The 12,067-nt window shown below is 46.1% G+C and overlaps 1 protein-coding gene across 2 annotated transcripts in view; it reads left to right on the forward strand.

The window, feature by feature from the left end:
* Positions 1–12,067, forward strand: part of grk3 (G protein-coupled receptor kinase 3) — a 108,981-nt gene that overhangs the window by 83,850 nt on the left and 13,064 nt on the right. The window contains exons 13-15 of one of the 2 annotated variants that reach the window (XM_080765901.1): positions 2,947–3,054; positions 3,364–3,430; positions 11,023–11,123. The exons of the other annotated variant lie outside the window; for it this stretch is intronic. Of the exons in view, the coding sequence (XP_080622027.1) occupies positions 2,947–3,054; positions 3,364–3,430; positions 11,023–11,123 (276 nt within the window). The remainder of the gene's footprint in view (positions 1–2,946; positions 3,055–3,363; positions 3,431–11,022; positions 11,124–12,067) is intronic. 2 annotated transcript variants of the gene reach the window in all.

A 12,067-nucleotide genomic window follows, 5' to 3' on the forward strand; every position in this document is an offset into this window, starting at 1 on the left:
CACATGGTGCGCGCACGTGTGTGTGTGTGTGTGTGCGTGTGTTAGGGCATTAACCAAACGTGATTTTTGATAGTCGACTCGACTACCATCAAATCGAAAATTTTGTCGATTAGTCGGCGGTAAAATTATGATATTTCTTTCCATCCAATCAAGCATTAAAACATCGTGTTCTGAAACGGCCACAGCGAGTGAAGGATTAACTGCAAAACAGAGCGGTGAACGCAGGCCGAGTGGAAAGTACTAAGAGAGTGTCGACACACTGTGATCTCACCGCAAAGCGGGTGCCTATGGGCTATAGTTCCAAACATTGGAACTATCCCATTGAGACAAAGCGGGTGCCTATGGGCTATAGTTCCAAACATTGGAACTATCCCATTGAAACAAAGCGGGTGCCTATGGGCTATAGTTCCAAACACTGGAACTATCCCATTGAGACAAAGCGGGTACCTATGGGCTATAGTTCCAAACATTGGAACTATCCCATTGAGACAAAGCGGGTACCTATGGGCTATAGTTCCAAACATTGGAACTATCCCCATTGAGACAAAGCGGGTACCTATGGGCTATAGTTCCAAACATGGAACTATCCCATGAGGACAAAGCGGGTCCCATTATGGGCTATAGTTCCAAACATTGGAACTATCCCATTGAGACAAAGCGGGGTGCTATGGGCTATAGTTCCACACATTGGAACTATCCCATTGAGACAAAGCGGGGTGCCTATGGGCTATAGTTCCACACATTGGGAACTATCCCATTGAGATAGAATGAGCACTTCCGCATTCCATTGTTACAGTGGGAGTTAACACGAGTGTCGACACTCTCTTACTAGATTACTGAGACGCTACACTGTCTCTCTGCATTCTATGATCCTATAGTTTACTGTCTCTCTGCATTCTATGATCCTATAGTTTACTGTCTCTCTGCATTCTATGATCCTATAGTTTACTGTCTCTCTGCATTCTATGATCCAATAGTTACTGTCTCTCTGCATTCTATGATCCTATAGTTACTGTCTCTCTGCATTCTATGATCCAATAGTTTACTGTCTCTCTGCATTCTTGATCCTATAGTTTACTGTCTCTCTGCATTCTATGATCCTATAGTTTACTGTCTCTCTGCATTCTATGATCCTATCGTTTACTGTCTCTCTGCATTCTATGATCCTATAGTTACTGTCTCGCTGCATTCTATGATCCAATAGTTTACGTCTCTCTGCATCTATGATCCTATAGTTTACTGTCTCTCTGCATTCTATGATCCTATAGTTTACTGTCTCTCTGCATTCTATGATCCAATAGTTTACTGTCTCTCTGCATTCTATGATCCTGTTAGTTTACTGAGACACTACCTGTCTCTCTGCATTCTATGATCCTATAGTTTACTGTCTCTCTGCATTCTACGATCCTATAGTTTACTGTCTCTCTGCATTCTATGATCAATAGTTTACTGTCTCTCTGCATTCTATGATCCTATAGTTTACTGTCTCTCTGCATTCTATGATCCTATAGTTTACTGTCTCTCTGCATTCTATGATCCTATAGTTTACTGTCTCTCTGCATTCTATGATCCTATAGTTTACTGTCTCTCTGCATTCTATGATCCTATAGTTTACTGTCTCTCTGCATTCTATGATCCTATAGTTTACTGTCTCTCTGCATTCTATGATCCTATAGTTTACTGAGACGTTACACTGTCTCTCTGCATTCTATGATCCTATAGTTTACTGTCTCTCTGCATTCTATGATCCTATAGTTTACTGTCTCTCTGCATTCTATGATCCTATAGTTTACTGTCTCTCTGCATTCTATGATCCAATAGTTTACTGTCTCTCTGCATTCTATGATCCTATAGTTTACTGAGACACTACACTGTCTCTCTGCATTCTATGATCCTATAGTTTACTGTCTCTCTGCATTCTATGATCCTATAGTTTACTGTCTCTCTGCATTCTATGATCCTATAGTTTACTGTCTCTCTGCATTCTATGATCCTATAGTTTACTGTCTCTCTGCATTCTATGATCCTATAGTTTACTGTCTCTCTGCATTCTATGATCCTATAGTTTACTGTCTCTCTGCATTCTATGATCCTATAGTTTACTGTCTCTCTGCATTCTATGATCCTATAGTTTACTGTCTCTCTGCATTCTATGATCCTATAGTTTACTGTCTCTCTGCATTCTATGATCCTATAGTTTACTGTCTCTCTGCATTCTATGATCCTATAGTTTACTGTCTCTCTGCATTCTATGATCCTATAGTTTACTGTCTCTCTGCATTCTATGATCCTATAGTTTACTGTCTCTCTGCATTCTATGATCCTATAGTTTACTGTCTCTCTGCATTCTATGATCCTATAGTTTACTGAGACGTTACACTGTCTCTCTGCATTCTATGATCCTATAGTTTACTGTCTCTCTGCATTCTATGATCCTATAGTTTACTGTCTCTCTGCATTCTATGATCCTATAGTTTACTGTCTCTCTGCATTCTATGATCCAATAGTTTACTGTCTCTCTGCATTCTATGATCCTATAGTTTACTGAGACACTACACTGTCTCTCTGCATTCTATGATCCTATAGTTTACTGTCTCTCTGCATTCTATGATCCTATAGTTTACTGTCTCTCTGCATTCTATATGATCCTATAGTTTACTGTCTCTCTGCATTCTATGATCCTATAGTTTACTGTCTCTCTGCATTCTATGATCCTATAGTTTACTGTCTCTCTGCATTCTATATGATCCTATAGTTTACTGTCTCTCTGCATTCTATGATCCTATGGTTTACTGTCTCTCTGCATTCTATGATCCTATAGTTTACTGAGACACTACGCTGTGTAATGTGTGTGTGTGTGTGTGTGTGTGTGTGTGTGTGTGTGTGTCCCTGTGTGTGTGTGGGTGGGTGTGTCCCTGTGTGTGTGTGTGTGCGTGCGCGGTGCAGTGGTACCCATGGTTACATGGCCCCGGAGGTCCTTCAGAAGGGGACGGCCTATGACAGCAGTGCTGATTGGTTCTCGCTGGGCTGCATGCTCTTCAAACTGCTACGAGGGTAAGAAGACGAACCACGACCTGTAATGATCTACAAGCTCATAGCGCGCCACCGAGTGCCGCGCTACGAGCTTGTAGATCTGTTATTTTTTTGAAAAATCGTAAAAATGCGGCACAAATCTTTGAATTTATATTCTTTCCGACGTCAGTCCTAAATGGGCTATGGAGTAGACGGAGCGCTCCTTACCGGCCCGCGGGTCGTTGGGACGGGCCCGTTTCAGAGTGGTGTGTTTTGTATGCGTTTGGTGTGTTTGTATGCGTTTGGTGTGGCCGTTGATGACATGTCCTGTGTCTGTGTGTCTCTCTGTAGGCACAGTCCTTTCAGGCAACATAAGACCAAAGACAAACATGAGATCGACCGCATGACGCTCACTATGGTAAGACTTCCACTACAACAACAACAAGCCCTGCATGCAAACACTGTCCGAGAGAGAGAGAGATAGAGAGAGAGAGCGCTGGTTCAAACACTGTCTGTACAACGCTCCACCTACCAGGAGATAGAGAGAGAGAGAGAGAGAGAGAGAGCTGGTTCAAACACTGTCTGTACAACGCTCCACCTACCAGGAGATAGATAGATAGAGAGAGAGAGAGCGCTGGTTCAAACACTGTCTATACAACGCTCCACCTACCAGGAGATAGATAGAGAGAGAGAGAGAGAGAGAGAGAGAGCGCTGGTTCAAACACTGTCTGTACAACGCTCCACCTACCAGGAGATAGATAGAGAGAGAGAGAGAGAGAGAGAGAGAGAGAGCGCTGGTTCAAACACTGTCTGTACAACGCTCCACCTACCAGGAGATAGATAGAGAGAGAGAGAGAGAGAGAGAGAGAGAGAGCGCTGGTTCAAACACTGTCTGTACAACGCTCCACCTACCAGGAGATAGATAGAGAGAGAGAGAGAGAGAGAGAGAGAGAGCGCTGGTTCAAACACTGTCTGTACAACGCTCCACCTACCAGGAGATAGATAGAGAGAGAGAGAGAGAGAGAGAGAGAGAGCTGGTTCAAACACTGTCTGTACAACGCTCCACCTACCAGGAGATAGAGAGAGAGAGAGAGAGAGAGAGCGCTGGTTCAAACACTGTCTGTACAACGCTCCACCTACCAGGAGATAGAGAGAGAGAGAGAGAGAGAGAGAGAGCGCTGGTTCAAACACTGTCTGTACAACGCTCCACCTACCAGGAGATAGATAGAGAGAGAGAGAGAGAGAGAGAGAGAGCGCTGGTTCAAACACTGTCTGTACAACGCTCCACCTACCAGGAGATAGATAGAGAGAGAGAGAGAGAGAGAGAGAGAGAGCGCTGGTTCAAACACTGTCTGTACAACGCTCCACCTACCAGGAGATAGATAGAGAGAGAGAGAGAGAGAGAGAGAGCGCTGGTTCAAACACTGTCTGTACAACGCTCCACCTACCAGGAGATAGATAGAGAGAGAGAGAGAGAGAGAGAGAGAGAGAGAGAGAGAGAGAGAGAGCTGGTTCAAACACTGTCTGTACAACGCTCCACCTACCAGGAGATAGATAGAGAGAGAGAGAGAGAGAGAGCTGGTTCAAACACTGTCTGTACAACGCTCCACCTACCAGGAGATAGAGAGAGAGAGAGAGAGAGAGAGAGAGAGAGAGCGCTGGTTCAAACACTGTCTGTACAACGCTCCACCTACCAGGAGATAGAGAGAGAGAGAGAGAGCGCTGGTTCAAACACTGTCTGTACAACGCTCCACCTACCAGGAGATAGATAGAGAGAGAGAGAGAGAGAGAGAGAGAGAGAGAGAGCGCTGGTTCAAACACTGTCTGTACAACGCTCCACCTACCAGGAGATAGAGAGAGAGAGAGAGAGAGAGAGAGCTGGTTCAAACACTGTCTGTACAACACTCCACCTACCAGGAGATAGAGAGAGAGAGAGAGTTGGCCTTCTCTGTTTACTGTGGTTTTAACTCACTGCCACAACTTTTTTATATTTGCATACGGTTCACTTCTTATGTCATGTGTACACAATCGGTGCCGGGATGCCTTCAAAATAGGAGCTCTGGGGTGCCCGAAAGACATGACCGCTTTTACTCTGAAGTTTATTGTTATTGTTTATTGACTGGATCCCCATTAGCTTTTTTTACTCTGAAGTCCTTGACATAGCATGACATAGTTCGAGCAGCGTGACGTCACGTTGAACCTCTTAAAGGTGGACTTTCCAGAGACGAGAGCAGTCAGAGTTAACGGAGCAGGTTCGAAGGACGTTGCCGTATCTCACCGCTCGAGATCTTAAAGCTGATCTCGTCCGCTCTCGATGATAATCAACGAAGCCAAGTTGGTTACAGTAGCTATATAAATATATACATTTAGCTCTATCGGGACATCTCCGGCTGTGACGAACACCAGCCAACGAGCCCGATAAGGAGTACCGCGACCCTAACTTCGAGTCTTCTGAGTCATGGAAGCTAACCGTTTCGTAGCTCCGATTCAGGCCTTCCTCCGTGAGGAGGCCAGGCTGCGAGACGAAGAGGCCAGGCACGACCGCGAAGAGGCCAGGTGCGACCGGGAGGAAGCCAGGTGCGACCGGGAGGAAGCCAGGTGCGACCGGGAGGAAGCCAGGCGACTGACCCTGGAGTTGGCCGAGCGAACCCGCGAGACAACGAGGGCCATGGAGAGGAGGATCAGCGCCCTGGAGATCCAACGGCCACAGGCCCCCCCCCCCCCTCGCGGAACACGGCGGAAACCCCCAACGCCACGATCAGTCTCATCGACGCGGCGGCTGGAGGGAGCCGCCGACGTCGCCCGCTCGTCAGTCTCGTCGCCGTGGCGGCGGCGGGGGGGGCAAGAGGGACCCGACGTCACCCGCCGCCCGCCTCGCCCCCAACAAGTACTGTCCAGTCTGCGATACCGGCGACCACTACACCAACCTATGCCCCGCCCTGCGAGTGATGACCAGGGAGGAGAAGGACCGCTGGATGGAGCGTCATAAAGGGTGCCATAAATGTGGCAGGGCGCACCGCCCGGAGGACTGCACCCTGCGCAGAGTGCCGCACCCGTGCAGCATCTGCCCCGGCGACCATCTGTCGGTCTTCCACGAAATCAACCCCGACCAACGGTGCCCGACGCCAGACGCGCCGGAAAATGTGCCCGTTGGCACGGTGGCATACATGGGCACACTTTTCTCAAGGTGACGCGTGTTGCCACGACAACGGTCAGCAGGCCACGACAACGGAACGGTCAGCAGGCCACGACAACGGAACGGTCAGCAGGCCACGACAACGGTCAGCAGGCCACGACAACAGTCGGGGTTAACGAAGGAAGTTCTCATAACAAACACATTACCTCCAGGCCAGAGGGTGGCGCCAGTGCCAGAGAAATGTTGCAGTGTAAGCAAGCCTACAAGGTCCCCCACACCACGGAGGTGATAGCCATCCATGTTTGAGCCACATCTTCATTCTATAGGCTTCGGGTCGATGTGCGATGGAGTACTTTTCTTAGCGCGATGGATTACTTTTCTTAGCGCAATGGATTACTTTTCTTAGCGCGATGGATTACTTTTCTTAGCACGATGGAGTGTTCTATAATCGTAGTTTGTCTCATTTTGAGGAGGAAAAAAAAGGACTATTATTAAGCGTGCGTGCGTCGGATCGTGGTTTCTAGCACACGAGTAAAAAAAAAACCCTGAAAAATAACAAAATGTAATTATTTGTAATGCTGGATTAATGCTTATCAATCAAATCTCATAATCTCATGGATGTCACAGCGGCGTACAGTAGCTATTCACTCGTCCACTCTAGATAATAATCAACCAAGCCAAGCTGGTTACAGTAGGATACATAATATATTAATATTAACCCATTCTGACCTGAGATCAGATTCATACGAGGTTTCCACTGCGGACACACACTGGTCTGATGAACCCATTCTGACCTGAGATCAGATTCTAAAAAAATGTCAGTCGTTCTTAGATTTTTCAAAAATAGCAGACCTACAAGCTCGATCGAGCTTGTAGATCTGCTATTTTTCAATAGCTAAAGCATAACATGATGCTAAACACCAAAACGGGTTCCCGGTCAGAATGGGTTAATATATCCTAACACTCGTAATCTAAGGCCCTGACTGGGGCTCTTGATTACAGCGATAATCAAAATATGCTTAAAACTTAAAAATGCCACTTTTGTTATAGCCACTTGAACCCCCAGCCAGCATCACTATTCTCGCGGGAACATTTGCCAATTTATCTGCTGCTTTGGGCAAATGGATTTGTGTAGAGTTCCAGTTATTGTACTGTATATCCTAGTGTATGACAGAGGACAACTTCACGGTAAATGTAAATATCCGCGATACGATTACTGTGAGCGGACAACAATATATTAGAAGTAGTGGCAGGTGTGGCTCTTCACCTCAGCCTCTCCATCTCCACGGGGAATAGAAATAAGAAAATAATCACACGCGTGTGAAGTGAGGGGCGCTCTTATCATACATCATCTCATGAACAACTGAATTCATGTGATTGGTTAGCAGATTTGCTCGTCTACGTATGACGTAAAGTTTCCCTTCATTGTCAATACCGGCATTTAACCCGTTCTGACCTGAGATCAGAACTTCGATTTTTCAAAAATAGCAGACCTACAAGCTCGTAGCGCGCCACTCAATAGCTAAAGCATAGAATAATCTTAACACCAAAAGGGGTTCCCGCCCAAAATGGGTTAATGTTTGTGTTGCCACAAGTTTAAGTCATATGTGACGTAATTTCTCCTTTCATTGTCAATGGCAAAATATGAGCCGTGTGGCGGACAAGATGATGTACATTTTCCCTTCATTGTCGACGGCATTTAATGTTCGTGTTGCGGTCCTTTTGTGGGGACTAAGGGCCGATTCATACTCCTATTTTACCACTGTTTCGGTGCTGTAGAGCCGAAATGATTTCGGCTCGTCAGAAATTTTCAGTAGCACCGAAGAGACGACTTTAAGACGGTAACCCCCCCCGAACCTCAAATGACGTCACATTGTAGACTCTACAGAGCCAAATGACATCACATTGTAGGCTCTACAGAGCCAAATGACGTCACATTGTAGGCTCTACAGAGCCAAATGACGTCACATTGTAGGCTCTACAGAGCCAAATGACGTCACATTGTAGGCTCTACAGAGCCAAATGACGTCACATTGTAGGCTCTACAGAGCCGAACCGACTTTTATTCGGCTCTAAAATAGGAGTATGAATCGGCCCTTAAGCTGTATATAGGAGGGGCTAGCGCCCCTCAAAAACCAAGGAAAAATAAAAGCGCAATCAAATAAAAATGAATACGATTAAAGTTTAACAAGATAATGATGGTGGGGAAGCTGTTTTAAGATTAATTTAGAACCAGCTCCTATAGGCATTAGGCAGGCTGTTCCACATTCTAGGACCAGCTCCTATAGGCATTAGGCAGGCTGTTCCACATTCTAGGACCAGCTCCTATAGGCATTAGGCAGGCTGTTCCACATTCTAGGACCAGCTCCTATAGGCATTAGGCAGGCTGTTCCACATTCTAGGACCAGCTCCTATAGGCATTAGGCAGGCTGTTCCACATTCTAGGACCAGCTCCATAGGCATTAGGCAGGCTGTTCCACATTCTAGGACCAGCTCCTATAGGCATTAGGCAGGCTGTTCCACATTCTAGGACCAGCTCCATAGGCATTAGGCAGGCTGTTCCACATTCTAGGACCAGCTCCATAGGCATTAGGCAGGCTGTTCCACATTCTAGGACCAGCTCCTATAGGCATTAGGCAGGCTGTTCCACATTCTAGGACCAGCTCCATAGGCATTAGGCAGGCTGTTCCACATTCTAGGACCAGCTCCTATAGGCATTAGGCAGGCTGTTCCACATTCTAGGACCAGCTCCTATAGGCAGGCTGTTCCACATTCTAGGACCATAATAGCTGAAGGCTGTACTTCTGTTTGTTCCGTCACAATCTGGAACAACAGTATCTGTTGCCCTGTCTTAACCCTGGCATCCCTATTTTTGGCACATATAGTTATCGTTTTTATTTTATTTTTATAAACTCTCTATAAGCTCAGAACGTGTCGGCTCGCAAACTCCTTCTCTTTAACCCGTTCTGACCGGAGATCAGATTCTAAAAATGTCTTCTATATCAGGACAGTTTTCTGAAAAAGCTATGTTTCCATGTCAGTCGTTCTTCGATTTTTCAAAAAATAGCAGAGCTACAAGCTCGTAGCGCGCCACTCGGTGGCGCGCTATGAGCTTGTAGATCTGCTATTTTTCAATAGCTAAAGCATATAGCATGATGCTAGCACCAAAATGGGTTCCCGCCCCAAAATGCGTTAAAGTGGACGCGGATGGTGGCACAGCTAGGTTACCTTCCTTCATGCTAATGGCTAGCAGCACAGACGGCATTAACATAGTCTACCACGCAGATTAGACAAAAATAACATTTTATTCATTAAAACAAGTTACATAGTGCTGCTCTAAGTGCTTAACCCATTCTGAACGGGAACCCGTTTTTGGTGCATCATGTTAGCAGATCTACTGACTGACATTTTTAGAAATCTGATCTCAGGTCAGAATGGGTTCATCAGACCAGTGTGTGTCCAGTGGAAACCTCGTGTGAATCTGATCTCAGGTCAGAATGGGTTCATCAGACCAGTGTGTGTGTGTCCAGTGGAAACCTCGTATGAATCTGATCTCAGGTCAGAATGGCTTAACGCACAACGTCACAATGTCATTCACACATTGACTTAGTCTCTCTCTCTCTCTCTCTCTCTCTCCATCCTGTGCACGCACACACGCACACGCACGCACACACACACACACACACGCATATAACTAGCCCCGGTCGACCCTCTGAACCAGAGAAAGCACACAGCCTTAACCGACGTCATGATAAATCCAGATTAGGATTTCAATCCAGCCACTTAGATCGGCTTCATCCCCGTAATCCCCGCTCGCTGTGTGTGAGTGTGTGTGACTGTGTGTGAGTGTGTGTGACTGTGTGTGTGTGTGTGTGTGTGTGTGTGTGTGTGTGTGCGTGTGCGTGTGCGTGTGTTTGCGTGTGTGTGTGTGTGTGTCGCAGCGTGACCCGGTCCTGACTGACCCACAGCGGGGCCTAAGAATAGAACGGACCACCTCTCTAACCCATTTAGTCCTGATGACAAATTCTACCGATGTCTTCAAAGTCCTCTGTTTTTAATTATGTCAGTCGTTCTCAAACATTTTCATGTCAAGGACCCCCTAAAAATATGTATTTGTATTTGGCGTGCCGACCCCCCCATCTGAAAATATGTTGTTACTTCCAGGGACTCCCTCACAATATTTTGGGGCCGATCAAATCATTAGAAAGAAGAAAATAAAGGCAGGAGACAACACTATTTGTTTTGTTTTTCTTCTTATAAATTATTTGATCGGCCATTGTCATGATTTGTCACGATCAGAGTTGGCTTTGTCCGCGACGTAACCGTCTTTAAATAAATACTTTAAGAAAAGCCTATGGGAGAAATGCATTGGGATTTATTTCCTGGGCCACTCGTCGTTCTGAAAGGGGGAGGGACTGCGACGCTCTATAGCGCCATTGCAGTAGACCAGGGGGGGGGGGGGGGGGGGGCAACTTTGACGATGGAGAGAGGGCCACTATATTTCCCACACTCACTCCAGGGGGCCACGTTGCATTACAGGTTGGAGCAAAAAATAGACGAATCTTGACTGTGTCAGATCCTGTGTCTAGGTTAGAGACATGACCTTTAACATGATCTAAATGTCTCAACATAAGAGCAGGGAGATACAAACACACATCTTGTGCCACTCCTTATCCATTTTTTTGGGGGGAAAAAAACACTTTTAACACACAATCAGTGTGTCAAAGTCTGGGAACCCCCCTGTAGGGTTGGTGACGTCAGGCTGGTGAGTGGTTGAGAGGTGAAATTGATTTTGCGTTGCGTTGCGTCTTCTACGTCTGTGTCTGTGTCTTGTGTCTGCGTCTGTGTCTAACTGAACCTCCTGGTCTCTGCAGAATGTGGAGCTTCCAGATTCCTTCACGGAGGAGCTGAAAGGGCTTCTGGAGGGACTGTTGCAGAGAGACGTGGCCAAGAGGCTGGGCTGTCTGGGGCAAGGGTACGAGCACACACACACACACACACACATGCACGCACGCAGGCACACACTGCACTAACACACAGGCATGCACACACACTCACAGGCATGCGCATGCACATGCACATTTGTTTCACCATACTTGTGAGGATGAGGAACATTTTAGAATAGCAGTTTTTTTACGAACGACAAAGTGCCATTATTATTATTTTTTAAACCGTAACCTGAAAGCCGATTGTGTGTTTTCTTGTGTGTTTGTAGAGATCTGCTATCATCGTGTGACGCACGCACGCACGCACGCACACACACACACACACACGCACACACCACACACACTTAGTCTCTCAGGCCAGACTGTCTTGCACAACGTTCTACTGCAACAGAGAGTCTGTAACCATGGGGTGCCCACACTTTTTTGACTTGAGCGCTACTTTGAAAATGACCAGCTCAACAAGATCTACAGTACCCACCGAAAAAATTACAATTCCATTGCTGAAAATAATACTGTTAGTTTAAAAATGTACCTGGGGCGGATTTGGAATAGGGGTTCTGGCATTGCGTATACAGTATAATGCACTTGGAATGGTAAATAGAGGGAGACAAATTGAACCGGTAACGGTTTTGGATTTAATTTGTAATTTCTACCGACATTGTGAGCAGCAACACTCTTGAAAACAACAGTATTGCATTTTGGGTTTGAGCTGACAGGCCTTTTTGATGTCAATCAATCAAGTCAATTTAATTAAAGTGCCAGATGCCAAAAATATCTACTGCGATCTACTGGTAATAATAATAATAATAATATTTTGTTATAGCGCTTTTCTATGCACTACGTGCTTACTCAAAGCTCTTTACAATGGTTCATTCATCCATACATTGGGAGGTGAAGCGGCGAACAGTCGACGCCAGCGTCCTCACTTCCCACCCCCAATCCAACCCTTTGATGCGGAGTGTCAAGCAGGGAG

Source organism: Protomyctophum bolini, assembly GCF_963924005.1.
Source record: "Protomyctophum bolini genome assembly, chromosome: 6".
NCBI classification, from domain to species: Eukaryota; Metazoa; Chordata; class Actinopteri; order Myctophiformes; family Myctophidae; genus Protomyctophum; species Protomyctophum bolini.